At 44.2% G+C, this 27,376-nt stretch overlaps 1 protein-coding gene across 2 annotated transcripts in view; it reads right to left on the minus strand.

The window, feature by feature from the left end:
* Positions 1-2,399: 2,399 nt before the first annotated feature.
* The window catches only part of LOC121872181 (protein HID1-like), a gene marked incomplete at its 3' end in the record, with an annotated part of 42,622 nt that continues 17,645 nt past the window's right edge, over positions 2,400-27,376 (minus strand). Inside the window, 8 exon segments of one of the 2 annotated variants that reach the window (XM_042374857.1) lie at positions 2,400-2,671; positions 12,307-12,537; positions 16,109-16,273; positions 16,816-16,920; positions 20,902-21,027; positions 21,277-21,367; positions 26,195-26,392; positions 26,681-26,922. In XM_042374857.1, coding sequence (XP_042230791.1) covers positions 2,400-2,671; positions 12,307-12,537; positions 16,109-16,273; positions 16,816-16,920; positions 20,902-21,027; positions 21,277-21,367; positions 26,195-26,392; positions 26,681-26,922 — 1,430 coding nt within the window. 2 annotated transcript variants of the gene reach the window in all.

Consider the following 27,376-nt stretch of genomic DNA (forward strand, 5'->3'; position numbering starts at 1 on the left):
GTAGACTGATGTATTATTCTGTCCACAAATGCTTTCGATTGCTGAGTCTGAACCTCTTGGATCGTGGTTCAGGAGGAGAGGTAACGGGATATATGTGGGTGACTGTACTTTGACATGATACACCGAACAATATCTTTTACTACTACTGTGCTCATCCTGCTCATGCTCAAACCAGAAATATTGGTCAATCATGCACATGCCAACACCTGAGTCCCACCATAGTAGCTGAGCGCCTGAGGGGGTGGTCACAGAGGTCAGTGAGGAGGAGGGCATCACTACTGGTGTCCTGCTCACCTGGCCACAGACACCCCCTCTCCTCACCCTCCTCCACGTCCAACACGCCCAAAAATAACAAACATTTTAGCAACAGCACAAATAATTTCCTGAGACATTTATATATTTATCACATCTTAAGTGAGGCACACAGTAACTGCCTTTATCAATGGTCATGTAAAGGAGCCAAAAGTGAGATACTTTACACCCACAAGTCTTACTTTGTGCTGCATTAGTTATGACATTACCCAAGAAACATTTCCACTTACTGTGACCAAAAGAAGCCTTCAACACTACTGTGACTTAATCTGAACCTTAAATGATCAAGACAGAGAACCAAACATAATAATATTCACCACAGCTGTCAAGACACACTGTTCATGGTGGAATCTTATCTCATAATCACTTTTACAACATCTAATTTATTTCTCTCTAGGTAGTAGGCAGCTACCAAACAGGGAGGTACTACCGCCTGGGAAGATATTGGAAGCATAATGTGTTGTCTAATGGTAGACCCTGCTGCTATATATGACCAAGTCCCAGGTTGATGATCTGACTTTCTGCCTCATTTACACACAATTGCAGGGTCTCAATTGTTTCTCTTACTATTGACAACACAACATACATATATTGTTTCTCACTTTAATTTTTTTCATTTTGTATTTCTTTATGGTTCTTTATTATTATTAATATTATTATTATTATTATTGTTGTTGTTGTTATTACATTTTCGCCCCCCAGGCCCCGATGTGGGTCAGTGACCTGTGCCTGGGTGGGCTAATCCAGAAAAAGCCAACTCTTCTCTTTTGTACCTAACACAGGTTAGACTATAATCCCTAACACACAGTACGATAACTGTACCAAACTTACATTAATTGACACATCATAAAATGGTTGTAATTGTGCTGGGTAAGTTCTAGTACCTGTATGAGGCCAACAGTTTATGTCAGTGCTGTTACAATGTATTCATTACAATGGGTTCTGGATGGGGTGGATACTGTAGTCAAATGTACTTCATATTTTGGTGAATATCTTGAGGAGTAATCTGCACCACCTTTCCTCAGGTCTTTAACCTCTTCAGTATCTCAATCTTTGTCACAATGTCCCATTTCTGTTGCCTCAGTTTTTCTATTCCGCGGTAATTTACAAAGAATTTACACCATCAAACTTCTGCCTCTCCTACACGTACTGTCACCTCACCCTCCTGCCAGACACACTCACCTATCACACACCTTAGATCATGCCTCACCCCCTGTAGTTCAATCACCACATAAAGCACTGCATCATCAACACACCTTAGATCATGCCTCACCCCCTGTAGTTCAATCACCACATAAAGCACTGCATCATCAACACACCTTAGGTCATGCCTCACCCCCTGTAGTTCAATCACCACATAAAGCACTGCATCATCAACACACCTTAGATCATGCCTCACCCCCTGTAGTTCAATCACCACATAAAGCACTGCATCATCAACACACCTTAGGTCATGCCTCACCCCCTGTAGTTCAATCACCACATAAAGCACTGCATCATCAACACACCTTAGATCATGCCTCACCCCCTGTAGTTCAATCACCACATAAAGCACTGCATCATCAACACACAGTGATCATCTCTCGTTTATTTACTTTATCTAGCCGGAATTCCTTTTAACCGGAACTCACTGATAGCCGGAATTTAAATTTTCTCAGAAAATCGTTCCCAAAGCCAGAATTTTCTGGAAAACTCTGGCTTTGGGAATTATTTTCTGAGGGGTACATTTGCTGGAAAATTCTGAGAAAATGTCCCGGGACCAGGAAAATTCCGAGGTTGATGGATTTTTTCCGGCTTTGAGAGAGTCGTCTCGTTACCCGGAAATCTCTCATTCCCGGAAGTGCTCTGCACCAATTGTTCCGGCTAATAGAGATACCACTTTTCTTCTTAACAAGTTATGTAAAGTAATTATGGATACTTCACATGACAGACAATTTATACCGAAACCTGTAAAATGAATCTGGGTGTACAGAGGGCACTGTATATGACTGGCTGTACTGCTCACACTATTATGACCTGTGCACAGTTTCAATTTTCATTTGATGTTAAATAGATTTGTAAAGTGAAGTGTTTATTAACTAACTCACCTTGTCTGAAATCTTGAGATCTTCCACCACAGGCAAAGTGTGGTTCTCTGTGGGAGGCTGTATGCCCGTACCTTGTGGGAGCGGGACAGCCACGTCACTCCCGCCGGCAGCCAAGGGATCCTCTTCCCCGACCCCTCGTGGTGGCACTAAAGATGGGGAGGACGCTGGGCCCACCAGGTCCAGGTCACCATTTGCCGTTGCTGCTATTGTCAGTTCATGCAGCTGCTGAGTGGTGGGGTGAGCTGATTCCTTCTCAGTCATTTTCTCCAGTACTGAAAACCAAACTGCACTATATTTGTGTTCTCCTTCATAGAGACGAGATATAACTGTGAAACTTTCTTTAAGTTAACACCAGAATACTGTACAGTACCTTGCAACCTAGAGATAATAACAAGTGTGGATATATAGAATGGTGCCCAGGTATAGTATAGTATAGTATAGTACACTATACAGTGAACCCTCACTTTACGCGGTCAATTGAACCCACGGCGGCCCGCGTAAAGTGAGAAACGCGTGAAGTGAACAACAGAACATATGGGATTAATTGAAATGGGAACCGGGCCGACCCCCAAACTCCACTTTTTCAGACACAATACCTATGTTGTAGTAAAAATAACTTCTTAATTTTATGATGGTATGCACACACAATTAATAATTAAGAGAAATATCAATAATATTAGGTTTTTTAACATTTACATTAGTAGAAAAGATGGCTGGGCACACAGGTGATGGGGGGTTGGTTCCAAGGCAGAGGGCAGATTAATGGCCTTCACCTGTATCACTTGTATCAATTGTATCACTATCCACCACAGAGGCTTGCAGGGCCTCATTGTCAAACCCCTCAAAGTCCATATAAGTCCATATCCTCACTATCATTATCACTATCACTGACTTGGGCCGGCTGTGGTGGGTGGCGGGTGAAGAACTCGGTAATGTTTTGATGACTGGGCGACCTTGTGCGTACCCTGCTCGCGCCGCTCTCCGCGTAAAAGGGTACACTCACCGAGGAAAGTAAGCATTCTGTGTTCGGCAGGGTGCCGCGTAAACGTGGAAACGCGTAAAGTGGGACCGCGTAAAGCGAGGGTTGACTGTAGTATAGTATAGTATAGTACTATAGCATAGTATTATAAATGCCATGGTTAAGGACGTTTAGGTGACGGACAAGTCGAAGGGAATGATTGAAACCCGCATTTTGACGCATTCAATATTTATTGATGTGGTCAAAACCTGCAGAGAACAAGGCGTTCATTAGTATTACATGGTGATCTATCTGATACATAATTAGTTAGTCTCAAACGATTTCATCTTAATTATAATTGATTATGAAGCATAGCGACTTGATACAAGTTCATAACTCTATTAATCTTAGCTACACTTCATTCCACATTGTCTTATTGCTCCAGATAAGGCAGAAACGAGTAGGCATAATTAGTCCACATTATTTCAGTACTGAGGGGTATGTCATCACTTTGGCTGTACAGTACTTACAAGTGCGGGTCAATGCGAACCAGTATGGTGTTCCAAGGGACAATAGTACTGTGTAAATTGTTCCAGCACAAAACTCGGCCAGGATTGGGAGTCGGTGTTTACCACAGAGGGCTGGTGGCTGGTCCTCAGCATCACTCGAGGCGATCTACCATCATGGGACCTGGTGGCCGCCACCCTTTAGGCTCATACACTCTCCAGCAGAATCAAGGTCCTCTTGTCTGTAAACACCCCCCAGCCGCCATGTGCGTGGTCACAGAGTGCGCTTGAGGGGGTGGTCTCAGTGCCATGAGCTGAGAGATTTAATGTTTGTTCGGGTAAGGCAATGCCAGCACTGTAGTTGAAGCCAGCGGCGATAACAGTATAGTACAGTATAGTATAGTACTATAGCACAGTACAGTATAGTGTGGATTTATGCGGTTTTTGTTTATGCGTTTGGTCATTTACAAGGTGCCTTGCCAGAATGATTATGTTTTAATTACACAGTAAATTTGGTCATTTACGCGGCGAGCGGCTGGAGAGGACCAGACGCGCCGCGCCATTTTTTACTCACGCGGTCCATTCTTGACCATACGCGGGAAGCGGCGCAGTGAGGGGTGCGCATTAGGTCGCTCTTACGTTATCGCTGATGTCATATGACGTATCGGGCTGTGATTGGGCCACGCATCCTTACCACCCACACATACCCTCCGCTGCTAGCTGTGATTGGTCTGATGTAACATGACGTGCCCTGCCACCAGAAGTCGCTGACCTAGCCGGGCCAGTCTCATTGTTCTCAGTCCGCGTATACAGTTCTCTCTTGTGCCCGCTATTCCCCTCACAATGGCTTCCGCTGGACCCCCACCACCCGAGAAAAACATTGAATTACCTGGACCAAGCCATGATAATGTGAAGGAAATCATCGAGTTGGGGGAGAAAATTAAACTCATCCTTGACAATGACCCAGACAAGCATTGGTATGAAGCGTCTAATAACCATCTGAAGAAAGTTATGGAGCCGTATATCCAGATCTATCTCGACAACATCAATTCTAGTCGTCAACGTAGTATTGAGGACTTCCTCGCCCGCAACCCACCACAACCACAGCCAGCCCAAGTCAGTGATAGTGACAGTGAGGCTATGGACTTTGAAGGGTTTGTCAGGGAGGCCCTGCAAACCTCTGTGAGTAGTGAAAGTGATTCACCGGAGGGCAACTAATCTGCCCTCTGCCTCGGAACCAGCCGCCATCCACGTGTGCCGACCCATCTCTTCCACTAACGTAAGTGTTAAAAAACCTAATATTATTGATATTTCTCTTAAATATTAATTGTGTGTGCATACCATCATAAAATTAAAATATTTATTGGCTTCGTTTTACGCGTTTCTCGTTTATCTTGGACTAGGTTCAATTGACAGCATAAATGCAGACTATACACCATAGTATAGTATAGTATAGTATAGTATAGTATAGTATAGTATAGTATTGTATAGTATGGTATGGTATGGTATAGTATGGTATAGTATAGTATGGTATGGTATAGTATAGTATAGTATGGTATAGTATGGTATGGTATAGTATAGTATAGTATGGTATAGTATGGTATGGTATAGTATAGTATAGTATGGTATAGTATGGTATGGTATGGTATAGTATGGTATAGTATAGTATGGTATGGTATAGTATAGTATAGTATGGTATAGTATGGTATGGTATTGTATAGTATAGTATAGTATAGTATGGTATGGTATGGTATGGTATGGTATGGTATGGTATAGTATAGTATGGTATGGTATGGTATAGTATGGTATGGTATAGTATAGTATGGTATAGTATAGTATGGTATGGTATGGTATAGTATGGTATAGTATGGTATGGTATGGTATGAAGTATGGTATTATGGTATAGTGGTATAAATATAGTATAGTATAGTATAAGTATAAGTGCAAGTATAATATAAGTATAAGTATAAATTAAGTATAGTATAAGTATAAATAATTTATATAAGTATAAGTATAAATGTAAATATAAGTATAAGTATAAGCATAATCCATAAATATAAATATAAATATAAGTATAGTATGTGTAGTATGTTATAGTATGGTATGGTATAGTATAGTATAGTATAGTATTGTATGGTATAGTATAGTATAATTATAGTATGGCGTAGTATGGTATATGTGCATATTATAAGTATAAATATAAGTATAGTATAAATATAAATATAAGTATAAGTATAAGTATAAGTATAGCATAAGTATAAATATAAGTATAAATATAAATATAAATGCATAAAGTATAAATGCTAGCACAATGTAATATAAATATAAATATAGTATAGTATAGTATAGTATTGTATTGTATTGTATTGTATAGTATAGTATAGTATAGTATAGTATAGTATAGTATAGTATAGTATAGTATAGTATTGTATTGTATTGTATTGTATAGTATAGTATAGTATAGTATAGTATAGTATAGCGTAGTATAGTATAGTACTATAGTACAGTGATCCCTCAGTTAACGAAATTTTGGTTAACATATTACCTTCCATAAGAATCTTCAATTCGGTTAACAAACAAAAATTCAGTAAACGAAATTTTTCCGAAATCATGTCAACATGTTTTCACTTGCTCACCAGCTGGAATATTAGTCCGCCAATACAGTAAACGGTTCTAGGGCTTAAATTCGTTCCCATTTGAGTAAATATCAAGAAGGTTGTACTATTCAATAATTTTCCAAGTTTTATATTAAAATTTTTAGTCATTGTAACACATATTTAACATAATTGCAGTACAGGGAACTAGTTTTTGGTGAGCCCATCAGCCACTTCACTCACCCACCAAGGCATCTGTTTGTGTCTCTGGTCAGTGGAGGTAGCATCTTGCTTGTGGGTCTCTTGAACATAAACTATTTTTACATTTTTACAGTACAATTATTGGTCATTCTGAAATTTATTTTACATATTGACAATATATAGTGCAGTGCAGTGTTGATTTAATGAAAATAATCTTGAATTACACCAAGTGAACTTAAAATTTTATGGGTGAAATGACGGCATGAAGCATGGGGTGATTTCTCTTCCACCCCACTTCCTTCTCTTCTCCCTTCTCCTCCACCCCCACTTCTAATTCCCATCATCATCATCATCAACCAGGAGCCTTCTACATACACACCTCAAAGTAAGTGCATTTATTTTTACTTTGTATGTAATTTTCGGTGAGCTGGAACCAATTACCCAAAATCCCATTGAAACAATGGTTTTCGGTTCACGAAATTTTCAGTTAACGAATGACCTTCTGGAATGAATTGTGTTCGTTAACCGAGGGACCACTGTATAGTAAGTGTTGTACGCATCAACGAAAAAAAGTGGTGCCGTCAGTGTAAACGGCCGAGAAATTTGATGCCGTCAGCATCGGCGTAAACAATGTCATAAATTGACGTCGTTAGCGTCAGCGTCTACTCCTAGCATCAATGAGTTTTCAGTGACGTACAAATGCAGCCCCAAAACGTGTATTCTCCTGTGTATGGGAGTAACATATCATTTTAATTATTCATTTGTTCCCCCCAAGAATACTAGCATCTCAATATGCTTGTTGCTCATTCTGCTGCGCTTGGGCCTCAAGACGTCCTTGCCCATGGAGAACATGCGCTCCACAGCAGCACTAGAGGGGATGGGGTTGTTGTATATGATGAACAACTCCCTCAAGGCCTTGTTGGTCATCTTTATAACAAGATAATTGAAAATTGAACTTGGAAAAATAAAAAAATTTAGAAGTTGACGAACAAATTTACGCTTGACGCTCCGCTCGCGTGAAAAGTTAACTGTGTCAAATATAGCGTCACCTGCCCAAAAAATTGATGGCGTCAACGTCAACAAAAAGTTAACGCCGTCCATTGACGGCGTTAAATTAATGGCGTCAATGTACAACACTGCAGACAGGTGTACATCAGCACACACACCCAGTCAGACATGTGTACACCAGCACACACACCCAGTCAGACATGTGTACACCAGCACACACAGTCAGACATGTGTGCACCAGCACACACAGTCAGACATGTATGCTGCTTACACTCAGTCCAGACATGTGTACACCGCACACTCAGTCAGACATGTTATGCACCAGCACACACAGTCAGACAGGTGTGCACAACACACACAGCCAGACATGTGTGCACCGGGCACACTCAGTCAGACATGTGTACACCAGCGCACTCAGTCAGACGTATGGCCACACCAGCACACACAGTCGAACACCATACATAATTGTTCAAACAGTCAGACATGTATACACAGCACACACAGTCGAACAGGTGTGCACCAGCACACACCTGATCAGACATGTGTGCATCAATGCAAACAGTCAGACATGTGTACACCAACACACACACACAGTCAGACATGTATACTACTTTTGGCACCAAGGCATATATACATCCAAAATACACCCTGAACCATATACACCCATACCCCCAGTCAGACATGTAGCCACCAGCACACACAGTCAGACATATGTACACCAGCACACACAGCCAGACATGTGTACACCAGCACACACAGTCAGACATGTGTACACCAGCACACACAGCCAGACATGTGTACACCAGCACACACAGTCAGACATGTGTACACCAGCACACACAGCCAGACATGTGTACACCAGCACACACAGCCAGACATGTGTACACCAGCACACACAGTCAGACATGTGTACACCAGCACACACAGTCAGACATGTGTACATCAGCACACACAGTCAGACATGTGTACATCAGTACACACAGCCAGACATGTGTACACCAGCACACACAGTCATCGCCCCAAGCTACTGTCCTGGCCACGTGGCACACACCTGCAACCACCAGTGAGACAAGACATGCCCTGTAGGGGCTCCGGGTTTTGGCGTGCAGGCCGAGCCGGTTGGCCCTGCACCTTGGTATATCCCAACGCCCCACCAGCCTCACTACACCGGGACTCTCTCAGCAAAACATTGAAGTGATCAGTGCAATAAGTGATTATCATACAGTGCTCCGATAGTGCATCCCAAGGAAAAGTCAGACAGTGGGCACTTTATCGGTCACCTTCAAAGTGCCAGTGACAAGGACCACCGCGGTGTTTACATATATCGTGAAAACTGTGTCGGCGACCCCAAGCGCCAGGGACAAGGACCCACGGTCTTCACGACTGACAAATATTAACAGATGTCAACCAGTGTCGGTGGCCCTCAAAGTGCCGTCAGTGAGTTTATGGCCACCGGAGACAAACACTTCCCTCCGCCCACAACAGATGGCCACCAATCACTCACTCCCGACGCACTCTGTACCATCTAAAGCGTGGGAACGGTTATCCCGATGGCAGTGTTATCGCGCGACTCAAGTCACTGAACATATTCCACGCGCGTAGCCGTAGACAGGGCCGTCATACACATTAGCCTATTAGGACCGTAACCTCCACTAGGAAACCGGAGAAACCCACCCCTGACAGACCGTACCATTACACTGAAGTTCCACGGATATGGTATGATCTCCCGTCTCTACAGCTATCCAACGTCACTTCCCTAGCTAATAAGTTCGACGAGCTGGCAACTACAGTCAGGTCAGCCGCCGCGAGCGTCGTTGCCATATGTGAGGCTTGGCAAATTGTGCCTGAAACGTGTCATATTGAGGGATATCAACTCTTTCATCACCTTCGTTCACATAGACGCGGAGGGGGCGTTGCCCTCTTCTGTCAAGATGACCTACGCCCGTCACGCCTGGATGTTCAAGTCCCAGCAGATGTGGAAGCATTATGGGTACGTGTTGTGCCACGGGCCCACCCGCGCCACACTGCTTCCATCATAATCTGTGTGGCATACCATCCGCCTCGCTCACCCACCAGAGACACTCTTATCAATCATCTCATTACCACCTCAGACCACCTCAGAGTTAGGTACCCATGTGCCAAGTTAGTATTATGTGGGGATTATAATGAAATTGATACCACTGATATCCAGGACCAGCTGTCACTATCACAAGTTGTAAACTTCCCAACACACGGTCAAAATTCCCTTGACCTTATCTTAACTGACTTCGCGGACCAGTACCAACCACCTCAACCAATGCCTCCTATCGGGTGTAGCACACACTTATCAGTGCTCTGGTCCCCAGCTGTCACTCCCACTCAAGTGCAAAGACCCTACATCAAGACCTACAGGCCGATTACTGACTCTGCAGTGCGCCTCTTCGGGCAGTGGATAGTTAACCATCCCTGGACTGAAGTACTTAGCGTGGATGACGTGGAAACCAAATGGAAAAATTATACCAACACCACCACGGAAGCTCACCACCACATCTTCCCCGAGAAGTCCGTCAGATCTCACCCAGCTGACTTGCCCTGGATCACAACTCGGATCAAAAGACATATGCAACAGAGAGACAGAGCCTTTCATCTCAATGACCACATCCGCTACAGGTCCCTTCGCAACCGAGTCATCCGCGAAATACGCACTGCAAAGAAGTCCCACTACCCAACCAAATTACAACACCTGAAGCAGACCAACATCAGTCAATGGTATGGTAAGCTAAAAGAACTCTGTGGACTAAACAATAAGACACACCCCCTCCCCTTCCTTAGCCATTTCACTAATGTTGACGCAGCTGAGCAATCAAATAACCATTTCGCTACTATATGCCAGACGCTCCCCCGGCTTGACACAACCACTCTCCCTGCTTACCTACCTGCCCCCTTTCCCACTGACTTAGTAGAAGAATTTGAAGTAGCAAAACGTCTGGACAAACTAAAATTAAAATGCTCTACCACCCCCATTGACTTACCAATGAAACTCTTCAAGGAGTTCTCCCTGGAGCTTGCTAAACCTCTATGCTCCATCATCAATGCTTCTCTCAGTCAAGCCAGATGCCCAGCTAACTGGAAGACCTCTTATGTATCACCAGTGCCCAAGTCAACCAGCCCACAATCCTTAAATCAGCTACGACCTATTGCAATCACCCCAATACCCAGCCTAATCTGTGAAAGTTTTGTGTTCGACTGGGCTTATGCTGATATTGCAGGAGTTGTAGACCCTCAGCAATTTGGCAATATGAAAACTTCCTCCACCACTCACTGTCTTGTCAGCTTTCTCGATTACATATACCGCCATCTCGAAAAACGAAAAACGTCTGTAGCTGTCGCCTTCATTGATTTCACTAAAGCATTCGACCTAGTCGACCACAATATAATCATCAACAAAGCTATTGACCTAGGGCTTCAGAGAAGTCTTATACCATGGCTTACAGACTTCCTCAGTGACCGACGCCAAGCTGTACGCTTCCGAGGGGCTGTCTCCACCTTTCAGTCACTCACCTGTGGCGTCCCCCAAGGCACCAAGATGGGACCACTCTGCTTCCTTATGCTTATCAATGATGCCCTAAGAGAAACCCCCGCTCGCTGGAAATATGTCGACGACTCCACCATTGGGATCAGCGTCAACAATTCTGCTCCCGACTATACCGCCCTTCAGGATTTATTGAACAGTCTCCAAAACTGGGCCACCAACAACCACGTCACCATCAACCATACCAAGACCATGGTTATGCACATCAACCTCTCCTCCGACATTGTCCCACCCCCTTCCATTAATTTAGGTCCGAACACACTCCAGGTTGTAGATTCCACGAAGCTCCTCGGCGTCACCATAGACAACAAACTAAATTGGAAACCACACGTCAGTGAAGTTGTCAAATCCTCCAGTTTCCGTCTCCACCTCCTCCGCCGACTCAAGTCCCTCGGAGTTCCTGCACCCGAGCTCCTCAGTGTTTACTCAACATTCATACTTCCCAAGCTCACCTATGCCTCCCCTACCTGGTCTTCCTCCCTAAATGCCACACAACGTAAACACCTAGAAAAAGTGCAAAAGAGGGCATGCAAGATTATTCTCTCCCCTTCCTACCCCACATATCAAGAAGCGCTCAACACACTGACCCTTTCGACTCTCACTGACCATCACCACGACCTCATCTGCAAATTTGGTAAGAAGCTTCTGCACCATCCTCGACACCGGCTCCTACTACCACCTGAGATCCCTAGCCAGAGAATTGCTGTTCGACACCACAACTGCATCCAGCCCATACGTGCACGAACTGATCGCTATAAGAACAGCCCAGTCCCAACCATTGTAAAAATTATCAATAACTTGTAATAAACCAGTGTATTCACTCCCAGTAAATACTACTTCTTGCACTGTCACTATGTTGAAATGCCCTGTAGTTTGAGCTTTTCCCCATCTAGTTATTATATATCTTATTTATATCACTTATTGTTATTTGTATATTATTTGTAATTCGAAACCCATTCCTCAATTATGTAACTGTATATTTTCAGCCTTCTGGCTGCCAAGCTCTTTCAATAAACCGTTAATTATTATTATTATTATTATTAGTGTACACCAGTCACCATACTCTTACCAGGCATAGCGGCTAAGGTTGCAGTCTTTGTGCCAGGCTGGGCCGGTTGGGCAGGTAGGGCGCCCTCCATGATCCTACTTCTGTTGGAGTCTGTGGATGGCTGCCTCATCAGGCCTCTCTTGCCCCGTCTGTTGAGAGATTTATTGATGGTGCCGTAGTCCGTCGGCAGGTTGGCCAGAGAGTGGAACACCTGACGCTTACGGATGATCGTGTACACCAAGTTGCTGTTGCCTGTAGTGATAACAGTAATGTACTTTACACCCTTACCTGCAGTCAGGTACTGTACTGTACCTGGAACCTGATCAGAGACTGTTAAGAACTATACAGTACAGTCAGTGACCACTTAACATGCATGATGTACAGTATTCCTGACAACTTGTAAGTCGACCAGATTTACACTGAGTGAACACTGACGTTATTGCATTGGGACAAAAAGGGTAAACAACGGGAAGGACTAACAATACAATACAGCCTGTGGAGATGACTTACTGTGAGTCTGAGATTAACTGTACAGGTGATGACCTATGGCAGAGAATAACCCTACACAAACTGATCAGTGACAGCCTCTAACTTACTATAAACTTCAGAGGGAGATGAAGGATTCCAATACACTACCTTCAACAGTTAGATCATAATGTGAATGTTGAATGAATAGTTCCTGCAGAGAGTCACCAGACAAGGAAAGATAAAGGCACAATGTTTATGTCAGCCAAGAAAAAATACTTCATACCCCAGAGCACAAGATTAAGTTTATGAACCGTGTCAAGAAGCCTGACATAAACATAACTGTTGAGGGTTTAGTGGGACACAGACTGCTGGTACGATGACAATTAATGAACTCCAAAAGGTTTCATATCATTACAACAAAATATTTGGTGTTATACAAAGATCTGTAGGGGCCAGGAGAGAAGGAATCACTGTACCCCAGATCACCAACCCTCACTCTGTACTGTTGGTGCCCTCCATGTAGCCACACACATCAGTCATTATTGGGTGGGTGAAGAGGACACCTCAATAATCCTCCCTAAACTACTTAACCAAAACCTAAAGGAAGGTGGGAGTGTCTACACCATGGGTGAAGGTGGGAGTGTCTACACCATGGGTGAAGGTGGGAGTGTCTACACCATGGGTGAAGGTGGGAGTGTCTACACCATGGGTGAAGGTGGGAGTGTCTCCACCATGGGTGAAGGTGGGAGTGTCTACACCATGGGTGAAGGTGGGAGTGTCTACACCATGGGTGAAGGTGGGAGTGTCTACGACCTTCTCAAAGGACTCCCAAAGAAGTCTCACAAGCCTCTCGTGTGGACTCAAGAGGCTGTTACGGCATTCACCGCTATCAGACAGCACATCACACGCCTCACCCTCCTAGCCCACCCTGCACCTAACGCCCGACCACTCTCACAACAGACGCTTCTTCTATTGCAGTGGGCGCCGTCTTACAGCAGGAGATCAATGAAGTCCTCATGCCCGTTGCATTCTTCTCACAACGGCTTCAACCACCTCACCTCAAATACAGCGCCTTTGATCGAGAACTCCTGGCCGTATACCTGGCTGTCAAACATTTCCAGCACTTCCTTGAGGCCCGTCAGTCCACCATCTTCACTGATCACAAGCCCCTCGTCCTCGCCTTTACTTCAACCTCCCAGTCACATACACCTTGTGTCCTGCGCCACTTGGCTTACTTCTTGGAGTTCTCCAGCGACGTCCAACACATTAAAGGCAGCCACAACGAGATCGCCGACGCCCTCTCTCGTTGTATACCCAACATTCTCCCCTCATCTCCACCCATTGATTATGGGCAACTTGCCGCGGCTCAAGAGAATGACGAAGACCTGGCAGCATACAAGACATCTCCATCAGGCCTCACACTCCAAGAACTCCCAATCCCCAGCATGAATATCAAATTGTGGTGCGACGTATCCTGTGGGCAGCCTAGACCGTTCGTACCTCACGTCCACCGCCGCGCTGTTTTCGACCGCATCCATGGTCTCAGCCACCCGGGTGTGCGGGCCGCCCAGCGCCTCCTCACGCAACGTGTCGTCTGGCCCAGCATCAAGACCGATACTAAGAAATGGGCTGCCCAGTGCCTGGCCTGCCAGTCCTCCAAAATACATCGTCACACACGGGCCCCCTTACAAACCTTCCCTATTCCCAAAGGACGTTTCCAAGTAGTGCACCTCGACATAGTGGGACCTCTACCATCATCCTGTGGTAGCACCTACATCTTCACCTGCATCGACTGTTTCACCAGGTGGACAGAAGCCATCCCCATGCTACAGCAGAGTCTGCCGTCCGCGCCTTCATGTCCGGTTGGGTTTCCCGCTTCGGCCCCCCCGCTACCGTCATCACCGACCGAGGAGCCCAGTTTGAGTCACAACTCTGGCAGGACCTCCTACAGTTCCTCGGCACGTCTAGGCAACGCACTACTGCATACCAACCCTCAATCCAACGGCATGGTAGAGCGTTTTCACCGGCAGCTGAAGGACGCACTCAAGGCACAGCACGACCCTTACAGCTGGACTGATGCGCTTCCCTTAGTGCTCCTCGGCATCCGTGCGTCACACAAGGAGGATATGGACTGTAGCCCAGCAGATCTCACCCTAGGCGAGCCCCTTCGCCTACCCTGGGATTTCTCACTCCCTCCTGACCTCCACCAACCCACTCCTGTCGTTCGTCACGACTTACTCCAAAAGCTACGACAAGCAGTTTCTGCATTCAGAGCTACTGCTCCACGCCAGCTTCCTCGGCGCCCTGAACACATCCCTCCTGCACTACTAACAGCCGAGTATGTGTTCGTCAGGTATGATGCTCACCGCAACCCACTACAACGCCCCTACGATGGACCCTTCCAGGTTGTGACCCGTTCAGCAAAGTTCCTGACGAGACCGTCAGCATAGACAGAGTCAAGCCGGCCACCTTACCCGTTGAGCCCCCGACCCAGCAGCACCACCAACAAACGACGCCTGCACCAGTCTACCCGCAGTTGCCACCGGCAGCAACACCACGCCCACGACATTTTTGGGCACTCTCTTTTCGCCCTCAGGTGCCCCCTGCTCCTGTCCTGGACCCTGCTGCCGTGGTAGAACCTGCTCCTCTATGGACCCTCTGACGCTCCTGACCCAGTCAACCCAGCCAGTGGCCCTGAGGAAGCTGCCCCAGCCGCTATAGAAGCACAACAACCATTGCCTGTACAACCTCCTCTAATCCAAAACCCTCTTTCTCCCCCTGATTCCCCCACAGGTTCTGTGTCATTAGACGGAGTTGTCACGCGCAGCAGCCGAGTGGTACGTACACCTGTCCGGTATGTAACATCCCCATCGCGCCCGGAGGGGAGAGGGAGTATTGTAGTGGAGGCCTCCCCTACAAACGCCGTGTGTCGCTGACTGGCCGACCCCCCGCGAATCTACCGGCGTATCCCTCGTGGTCAAGGTCAGGTAACCAGCGACGCCGAACAAAGCGGGGCCTACCATCAAGCCACGCCTACCCCCGCTATATAAGACCTCACCTGGCCGTCATCGACCACTTTCTACTTACCGCCACCAACAAGCAACATCCCTCAACAGCTCCATACACACGCTCCCTCAGAAAGCTCCTCGCCCTACAGGAACTCTGAGCAAGCTTCGCCCGACTTAGTATCTCTTTAACACTGTGCTGTGCAACAATATATATACGAGAAACACTGTGATTTTCTACTTCTACCTCAATCCTGAGTGTTGGATATATTACATGTACGTTGTGAGGCCAAATAAGAGACCCTGACAACCTGCCACGACAGTACGCTACAAGTTCAGCAAGCACTCACCATCAAACTGATACTGGATGATGTTATTGAATGTTTCAAGGAGGAAGAACACCAGGTGGTGATGATGTGGTGCAGAGAAGAGGAACCAGGGGGTGGAGAATGCTTCCAGGAGGTGCAGCAGCTTGTTGGCTGCCACCATAGACAGGGTCTTGATGTATGGTGACACTGCAAAGACACAACCACCATAATTACTCTATCATATACTTACAGTGCTGGGTCTTGATGTATGGTGACACTGTAAAGACACAACCACCATAATTACTCTATCATATACTTACAGTGCTGAGGTAAGCCAGCCTGAACCTACTCTATGTGTGATGGACAGTAAACTACACAAACACTTCACACACTCATAGTTACTAGTCGAACATTATGATGCAGTACAGTACTGTGTCTGCACCACTAACATAATGCTGCCACACTAGATGTATTACACACACACACACAGAGTAGAAGACAAACATTAAGTAAACTGGCCGCCAGGTTAAGTCACTTTCTATTACTGTACTGTACAACCCTACACGACTGATGACTTTATAACACATACTCTTAAAGCTCCTGGTCATGCTGTGGTAGTTAACCTTACCAAACATACATACTGTACTGTACTCCTCTCTCCCTCCACATAAACAGTACACAAAGTGAACCTCTTGCACCACATAATACTTTTAGAACTGTTAACAGAACAAGTATAGTCGAGTATTTACCATTAACGAGAATAGTGAGGAGACAGTCAAAGAGGGGCTGTAGACGCTGGTGGCCCGTGGTGATGATCTTGTGGAACACTATGATCATCAGGTCCGCGTGTGTACCTGTGGGAGACAACCTGTGCTGCTGTACTTCACCTAGTGCTGTACTTCACCTAGTGCTGTACTTCACCTAGTGCTGTACTTCACCTAGTAACTAGTGGTGTACTTCACCTAGTAACTAGTGGTGTACTTCACCTAGTAACTAGTGATGTACTTCACCCAGTAACTAGTGGTGTACTTCACCTAGTAACTAGTGGTGTACTTCACCTAGTAACTAGTGGTGTACTTCACCTAGTAACTAGTGGTGTACTTCACCTAGTAACTAGTGGTGTACTTCACCTAGTAACTAGTGGTGTACTTCACCTAGTAACTAGTGGTGTACTTCACCTAGTAACTAGTGGTGTACTTCACCTAGTAACTAGTGGTGTACTTCACCTAGTAACTAGTGGTGTACTTCACCTAGTAACTAGTGGTGTACTTCACCTAGTAACTAGTGGTGTACCTAGTAACTAGTCCACCAGTAATTAGTGGTGTACTTCACCTAGTAACTAGTGGTGTACTTCAAGTGCTAGTGGTGTACTTCACCTAGTGTAACCTAGTGTAACTAGTGGTGTACTTCACAGTAACTAGTGTGTACTTCACCCAGTAACTAGTGGTGTACTTCACCTAGTAACTAGTAGTGTGCCACCCAACTAGTGGTGTACTAGTAACTAGTGGTGTACTTCACCTAGTAACTAGTGGTGTGGTAACTAGTGAACACCTCTAGTGGTGGTGTACGCACCCAGTAACTAGTGGTGTGTAACTAGTGGTGTACTTCACCTAGTAACTAGTGCTTCACCCTAGTAACTAGTGGTGTACTTCACCCAGTAACTAGTGGTGTACCACCTAGTAACTAGTAACTAGTGGTGTACTTCACCTAGTAACTAGTGGTGTGTAACTAGTGGTGTACTACCTATAGTGGTGTACTTCACCCAGTAACTAGTGGTGTACTTCAGTAACTAGTGGTGTGCCACCTAGTAACTAGTGGTGTACTTCACCTAGTAACTAGTACTTCACCTAGTGTACTTCACCAGTAACTAGTGGTGTACTTCACCTAGTAACTAGGTGGTTTCACCAGTAACTAGTCACCAGCAGTAAGTGGTGTAACTAGTGGTGTACTTCACCCAGTAATTAGTGTGTACTTCACCTAGTAACTAGTGGTGTACTTCACCCAGTAACTAGTGGTGTACTTCACCTAGTAACTAGTGGTGTACTTCACCTAGTAACTAGTGGTGTAACTAGTGTGGTAACTAGTACACCTAGTAACTAGTCACTTCACCTAGTAACTAGTGGTGTACTTCACCCAGTGGTGTACTTCACCCAGTAACTAGAAGTGTGTACTTAGTAACTAGTGGTGTACTTCACTCTAGTAAGTAATTAGTGGGTGCACCCAGTAACTAGTGGTGTACTTCACTAGTGGTGTACTTAACTAGTGGTGTGTACTTCACTAGTGGTGTACTAGTGGTGTACTTCACCCAGTAACTAGTGGTGTACTTCACCTAGTAACTAGTGGTGTACTTCACCTAGTAACTAGTGGTGTACTTCACCTAATAGTGGTGCACCTAGTAACTAGTGGTGTACCCAGTAACTAGTGGTGTATTTCACCCAGTAACTAGTGGTACTAACTAAGTAACTAGTGGTGTACTTCACCTAGTAACCTAGTGTGGTGTACTTCACCTAGTAACTAGTGGTGTACTTCACCTAGTAGTAACTAGTGGTGTACTTCACCCAGCCAAGTAACTAGTGGTGTACTTCCAGTAACTAGTGGTGTACACCTAGTAACTAGTAACTAGTGGTGCACTTCACCTAGCTAGTGGTGTACTTCACCTAGTAACTAGTGGTGTAACCTAGTAACACAGCCACAGTAACTAGTGGTGTACTTCACCTAGTAACTAGTGGTGTATACTAGTAACTAGTGCACCTAGTAACTAGTGGTGTAGTAACTAGTGGTGTACACCTAGTAACTAGTGGTGTACTTCACTCAGTAACTAGTAATCAATTAAACCTGTGTAGTGGTGTAGTAACTAGTGGTGTACTGTTGTGGTGTACTCACCTACTTCAAGTAACTAGTGGTGTAAACTCACCTAGTAACTAGCTCACCTAGTAACTAGTGGTGTAAGTAAAAAGTAACTAGTGGTGTACTGTAGTAACTAGTGGTGTACACCTGTACTTCACTAGTGGTGTATGTAACTAGTGGTGTACTTCACCCAGTAACTAGTGGTGTACTTCACCTAGTAACTAGTGTAAACTACTCCTTTAACTAATCTTTTATCATGAACCACAAGTAAACTTGTAAACACTGTACACACCTGTGTAGTCACACCTGTAAACACTATATAAAACACACTGCCACACACCTGTAAACACTGTAGTCTCACACCTGTAAACACTGTAGCTCATAAAACACACCTGCCACACACCTGTAAACACTGTAGTCTCACACCTAACACTGTAATAAAACACACCTGTCACACACCTGTAAACACTGTAGCTCCACACACACCTGTAAGCACTGTAGCTGTCATAACACACACCTGTAAGCACTGTAGCTCTATAACACACCTGTAAGCACTATAGCTCTCATAACACACACCTGTAAACACTGTAGCTCTCATAACACACCTGTAAGCACTGTAGCTCTCATAACACACCTGTAAGCACTGTAGCTCTCTATAACACACACCTGTAAACACTGTAGCTCTAAAACACACCTGTAAGCACTGTAGCTCTCATAACACACACCTGTAAACACTGTAGCTGTGATAACACACACTGCACTGTAGCTCTCATAACACACACCTGTAAGCACTGTATAACACACCTGTAAGCACTGTAGCTCTCACACACACCTGTAAACACTGTAGCTCCTAAAACACACCTGTAAGCACTGTAGCTCTCATAACACACACCTGTAAACACTGTAATAACACACATGTAAGCACTGTAGCTGTGATAACACACTGTAAGCACTGTAGCTCTCATAACACACACCTGTAAGCACTGTAGCTCTATAACACACACCTACTGTAGCTCTCTACACACTGTAAGCACTGCAGCTGCAGCTCTCATAACACACACCTGTAAGCACTGTAGCTCTCATAACACATCTGTAAGCACTGTAGCTCTCAAAAAACACACCTGTAAGCACTGTAGCTCTCATAAAACACACCTGTAAGCACTGTAGCTCATAACACATGTAAGACTGTAGCTCTCTATAAACACACCTGTAAACACTGTAGCTCTCATAACACACCTGTAAGCACTGTAGCTCTCATAACACACACACCTGTAGCTAAGTAAGCACTGTAGCTCTCATAACACACCCTGTAAGCACTGTAGCTGTCATAACACACACCTGTAAGCACTGTATCTCTATAACACACACCTGTAAGCACTGTAGCTCTCATAAAAACACACCTGTAAGCACTGTAGCACACACCTGTAAGCACTGTAGCCTCATAACACACACCTGTAAACACTGTAGCTGTCATAACACATCTGCAAGCACTGTAGCTCTCATAAAACACACCTGTAAGCATTGTAGCCCTCATAACACACACCTGTAAGCACTGTAGCCCTCATAACACACACCTGTAAGCACTGTAGCTCTCATAAAACACACCTGTAAGCATTGTAGCCCTCATAACACACACCTGTAAGCACTGTAGCTCTCATAAAACACACCTGTAAGCACTGTAGCCCTCATAACACACACCTGTAAGCACTGTAGCTCTCATAAAACACACCTGTAAGCACTGTAGCCCTCATAACACACACCTGTAAGCACTGTAGCTCTCATAAAACACACCTGTAAGCACTGTAGCTCTCATAAAACACACCTGTAAGCACTTTAGCTCTCATAACACACACCTGTAAACACTGTAGCTCTCATAAAACACACCTGTAAGCACTTTAGCTCTCATAACACACACCTGTAAACACTGTAGCTCTCATAACACACACCTGTAAACACTGTAGCTCTCATAAAACACACCCACCACACACCTGTAAACACTGGAATGTCCATGGGCACAGAGGCAGTGTACGGTTTGTTGAGACGGACCCCAAAGTTGCGCTCCCCACTCAACAGCAGGAGGATGAACACCCCGATGTGCATCAAGCCAACTCTTGCTGTAGGGCAAGAGATGAAGAAATAATTACTGGACTGTATAGTAATGTCTCTTTCAGGCTTAATGGTGACTGCTTCTGGTGCACAAGTCAGCCCTAAGTCTATCTCTGTTAACTTTTATTCCTGTTGGGTTAAGTCAGACTCAAGACACTTAAAATCCCAAGTCCCAAGTAGTATTAGGACTGAGAGGTTCCTTTCCTGTGGGCCTAAATAATTCACCTAAAACTGGAGAGTAATAATAGGAGACTCACACTGGTCTGCTCGAGCATCGTTGAGATGATACAATATGGGAACAAGTATGTCCAGCACGTCACTGCTCTTCAGAACATAGAACAAGAATTTCTGGAAAGGAAAACATTGTGTAAGTTTCTCTCCCAAAGAAACAAACAAGAAAATGTCTACAAAATTTGTGGTTCAAAATCCCATAATTTTTTCCCCAGGAATTTGGACAGTGGAGAACCTTTTAAAGAAAAGGGGAGAGGCAGGGAGAGAAGATCTCATCTGGGTGTGAAGTCTTGTCAGTTTATATGTAATCATGTACAGTACAGTTGGCTGAACCCAAAGTATTTGTGGACAAAATAATGCATCAGTGTCTACTGCTTCTGGTTCACGAGTCTGAATTTCAGGGTTCATGGTTCAAGAGGAGACAGGACTTCTGTGGGTAACTGTACATAGTAAACAAAAGGATATACAGTACAGTACAGTAGTCACACAGCCAAGGAAGTACTGCTGCTGGAATTTAGTATAGGTTAAAGTACAGTAAATCTAGATCCCTTCTCCATAACACAGTTCCTGGGTTAGTTTTTACCTAATGCCTCAATTACAGTGGTCACCAGGCAAGGCAGCTTTCTGTACCTAGTAAAGGGGGAAGAGTTGAGAGGGTACACGACATACTCAGATCCATTCACTAGTTTGTTGACATCTCAGGTCCAGCTCACCTCACAAGCTCAAACAGAAGAGGAAAGAAATCTGAGTTGTTTGACCCAGATGTGATTATAAGATGGGATTTCAGGACTAATGCTCAATTTGTGCCTTCACATATAGATAACAACAAACTAAATTGGAAACCACACGTCAGGGAAGTTGTCAAATCCTCCAGTTTCCGTCTCCACCTCCTCCGCCGACTCAAGTCCCTCGGAGTTCCTGCACCCGAGCTCCTCAGTGTTTACACAACATTCAAACTTCCCAAGCTCACCTATGCCTCCCCTACCTGGTCTTCTTCCCTAAATGCCACACAACGTAAACACCTAGAAAAAGTGCAAAAGAGGGCATGCAAGATTATTCTCTCCCCTTCCTACTCCACATATCAAGAAGCGCTAAACACACTGACCCTTTCGACTCTCACTGACCATCACCACGACCTCATCTGCAAATTTGGTAAGAAGCTTCTACACTATCCTCGACACCGGCTCCTACTACCACCTGAGATCCCTAGCCCGAGAATTGCTGTTTGACACCACAACCGCATCCAGCCCATACGTGCACGAACTGATCGCTATAAGAACAGCCCAGTCCCAACCATTGTAAAAATTATCAATAACTCGTAATAAACCAGTGTATTCACTCCCAGTAAATACTAATTCTTGCACTGTCACTATGTTGAAATGCCCTTTGAGCTTTTCCCCATCTAGTTATTATATATCTTATTTGTATCACTTATGTTACTTGTATATTATTTGTAATTCGAAACCCATTCCCCAAATATGTAACTGTATATTTTCAGCCTTCTGGCTGCCAAGCTCTTTCAATAAAACGTTAATTATTATTATTATTATTATTATTATTATTATTCAAGTCTGCATACAGTACGAAAGCCAGCTAGAAAGGGAGGTACTGTGAGAGGAACCAATATACGGTGATCCCTCGATTAACAAAATTTCGGTTAACGAATTACCTTCCATAAGATTCTTCACTTCGGTTAGCGAAAAAATTTCGGTTAACGAATTCCTTACGAATTTTTCCCAACGTTTTCGCTTGCATTTGGCTGTTCACCAGCTGTAGTATTAGTCTGCCAATGCATTAATCGGTTCTAAGGCTTAAATTCCTTACCATTTTAGTAAATATCAAGAAGGTTGTACTATTCAATAATTTTAAAAGTTTTATATTAAATTTTTTAGTCATTTTAACAATTATTGAACATAATTGAAGTACAGTACAGGAAACTAGTTTTTTGCGCGCCAAACAGCCACTCAACACACCAAGCTTGGCGTCAGTTTGTTTATCGGTTCAGTGGAGGTAACATCTTGTTTGAGACTCTTCAACATAAACGCTTTTTTTCTGTGTTTCCAGTCAAATTATTGGTGATTTTGAAATATATTTTACATATTGATAATATATAGCGCAGTGCAGTGTTTATTTAAAGAAAATTTTCTTTATTTACAGCAATAAAATTTAAAATTTCAGTGTTGAAATTGAATCCAGCATGGCTCTCAAGAAATCGAGAAAAGTTATTTCACTCCAGGTAAAGCAGGAAATTATAAAGAAACATGAACAAGGCATTAGAACAAATGTGCTTAGTAAAGACTATGGGATGTTGGCATCAACCGTGTCGACAATTCTTGCACAGAAAGACAAGTTCAAGGAAGTGAAAGTGAGAGACAAATCTACCAGGCTGGTTAAAGGTAGATCCCTAATAGCAGAAACAGAGAGGTTACTTCTCATTTGGATCAGGGAAAAGCAAATGAAAGGTGATTCAGTTTCCACAGAATTTATTTGTGAAAGAGCCAGGGAGATTTACGAACATTTAAAGGAAGGTCACCCTGGTTCTTCTGGCACAGAGTTCAAAGATTTTCGGGCCAGCAAGGGCTGGTTTGAAAAATTTAAGAAAAGAAGTGACATTTTCAGTGTTATTAGGCATGGTGAGGCTGCAAGTGCAGATAAAGAAGGAGCAGCAAAGTTTGTAGTGGACTTTAACAAACTGGTGGATGAAGAAAATTATCTTCCACAACAAGTGTTCAATGTGGACGAAACTGGGCTGTTTTTGGAAGAAAATGCCCAAAAGAACATTCATCACCAGAGATGAAGCTTCTTTACCTGGGCATAAACCCATGAAGGACTGTCTCACTCTATTGCTTGGTGCCAATGTTTCAGGGGGTTTCCGACTGAAGCCTATGCTTGTCTACCACTCTGAGAACCCCAGGGTGTTCAAACAACAAAAAGTGGTAAGAGGAAAGCTTGGAGTTTATTGGAAGTCCAACCGTAAGGCATGGGTGACAAGACAGCTCTTTAATGAATGGGTTGTTGAGGTGTTTTGCCCTTCTGTCAAGAGGTGCCTAACCACCAATAAACTCCCTTTAAAGGCTCTTCTCCTCATGGATAATGCCCCTGGTCATGACCCTGAACTTGCCAGCACTTTGGAGGCTCAATTTGACTTTGTCAAAGTGATGTTTTTGCCTCCCAACACTACATCAATCATGCAGCCAATGGACCAGAATGTGATCAGCAACTTCAAGAAGCTGTACATGAAGAAAATGTTCAGGAGGTGTTATCAGGCAACTTCCACTGATCCTGAACTAACACTGGCACAGTTCTGGAAGATACAAAATTGATTGCGTCATCATGGCAAGAAGTCTCCATTAGATCCCTCAATTCTGCATGGAAAGCACTGTGACCATCAGCAGTTCATGATTTTGAGGGATTTGCAGAAGAAGCAGAGTTGGACAAGGAGATTGTGTCCATTGGTCAGTCATTGGGCCTCGAAGTGGAGGAGGTTGATGTGGAAGAGCTTGTGATGTCTCATGAGCAGGAACTTACTCCTGATGACTTGCAGCAACTGGATGAGATGTAAGAGGCTGACAGTGGTGAGGAGGAAAGGGAAAGTGATGACCATATGTCTACTTCAGATTTGAAAGATGTTGTTCACCACTGGGAGAAGTTCAGGAAACTGGCTTCAAGGCATCCTGATGTGGAAACAACAGAACCTATTTTGTGTAATGCTGAGGACAGAGTGGTCTCCTTCTTCAAAAATCAGTTAATGATGAGGAGGAGAAATGCCCCACAAACAAAAATTGACAGTTTCTTCACTAAAAGGCAGCGGGAAAAAGATGCTACCCCTCAGCCTTCCACTTCAAGAAGGAGAGAGGATGTTCATGGTGGAGAATCTGTCAGTCCAGAGGTTCCTGACATTTTCATGGAAGGTGACTCACCTTCCAAAAAGCAGTAAAATGCTTCTCCTACACCTCCACTTCCTTCTCTTCTCCCCTCTCCTCCACCCCCCACTTCAAATTCACATCAGCATTATCATCCAGGAGCCTTCTACATACACACCTCAAAGTAAGTGTACTTGCATTTTTTTTTACTTTATGTAATTTTCGGTGAGCTGGAACCAATTACCCAAAATCCCATTGAAACAATGGTTTCGGTTAACGAAATTTTTGGTTAACGAACAACCTTCTGGAACGAATTGTGTTCGTTAACCGAGGGACCACTGTATTCCTACAGTATGTTACAATGGCCAGCCTTACACCCCGTGGAAACAATCTTATCATACCAATGTCTATTATGTTGTAGAGTAAGACATGTAAGAGCATACCTTAAGCTCCTCCCTATGACCCTGTTGTCCTGAGGTGACTAACACTCAGACAATATGTGAAGGTTTAAGTCTCCCTACCCTAACACAACTATTGGCCAAAGTCCATAAAACTCACTGGAAATACAGCTCCTCCCCGACTTACGGCCTACTCGACTTACGACCACCCGCACTTACGACCTGCATCATTCGTACCAAAATTTTTTCAAATTACGTATTTTCGAGTCCCAACTTCAGTACACAGACAAAATTTTCGTTTGTAATTCACTTTAAAATGGCTGGCAAGATTAAAAGGGAGAGTTTTGTGGTGCTGAGAAGAAAAAGAGACACCCATTTTAGATTTTTCTATGTATTATTTAAGCATTTTCGACTTACGACCTGGATTTGGGTCCCTAACCCCGTCATAAGTCAGGGAGGAGCTGTAATTATGAGCATGAAACCATTACCTAAAGGGGCTGTGTTACCATCCAAATAACATGACAGGTAATGACACTCATAAAGCTGATGCACCTGTGTAGACTGAACAAACTTAAGGGTACAACTATCACCACTTACTGACGACAGTGTTAACACCCCTATGGTTCTCTACACAGTTAACAAGACACACCATCTACCTCTCACTACACCACCAATAAACTGACCTTATTATAGTCACAAAACTTCCAGAAGAAGACCATCAGTTCTTGATGGAAATTCACTTTCTTGGCGGAGTGAGGAAGGTAAGTCTGCTGGAGAGGGTTATTCAACAGCCTGGTAAACCCTCGAAGCACAAAAGAAAAATCTTCCTCGCGATGAATGCGACTCAGGTAGTTGATGAAGAGGTTGTCAGGCACTGCAGACTGAAGTCAAGTGTAAGGACAAGAGCTAAACATTAATTTATGATAATTATACAATATTACACAATTACACAAGTGTTCAATATGTGTAACAGCAATAACTGATGTGACAGTTACTGCTATACTATACATAAGGGGGACAAGTACAGTCCTCTCCAAGCAGTAACATGACAACACACACATCATTCTTCAAGACTACTAACATTCCTCAACATCTTCCATACAAACATAACACAACACATTTTCGTCTAAAACTGTAGTAAGTATCTGACCCACAGAACAAACACCAACCTCTTCAAGTTCTGACAGTGCGGCCGTGATGTCGTGATCTAATGTTGTTATTAATATCTGAAGAGCCACTTCCACCAGAGGCTCTCTGGAGTCCGAGAAGAGAAGATGGTTGTACGGCACGCCGAACCCGACCGGGTTATAACCACACACGACGTTGAGCAGCGAGGTGAACAGTGGCAGAGCGTGACGGTTGTCGGCCGAGGTGAACACCGTTATCCACCGATTTGGAGCGTCTGTTGCATCTGCTGGAGACCACATCTTGTTTAGTGCAGTATGAAGTAAAGCATTTATACCTCTGCCATACACTGTACAGCCACTCAAAACTCTATCTATACAAAATTGTGTTGAAAAAATATGACACAACAGACGAAGAATTTTGGCAACCCAACCGAGAGAACAGGAGTTAAGGTGTTCATTCTCAACTTCACCCCCCCCCCCTCCTCAGTAGAGATAGTTTTGTGAGTGACTAGATTTAAGAAGGTGAAGCCATGAAGATACACTGTGTACACTTTGTTCACCAACACCACTACAGCACAGTACTGCCACACAAGCTCCCACATACACAACATGGACTGGCTGCTTCTACCTTCATTACAGAACATCAATAAATTGATTTAAAGCCCTGATACTGTGGTCTGTGTGAGCTATACTGTACAATGCTGACATCACATAAGAAATACTTTTACTCTCCTACCA

The sequence above is a fragment of the Homarus americanus genome, unplaced genomic scaffold, assembly GCF_018991925.1.
Source record: "Homarus americanus isolate GMGI-L3 unplaced genomic scaffold, GMGI_Hamer_2.0 scaffold40442, whole genome shotgun sequence".
Taxonomy (NCBI): Eukaryota; Metazoa; Arthropoda; class Malacostraca; order Decapoda; family Nephropidae; genus Homarus; species Homarus americanus.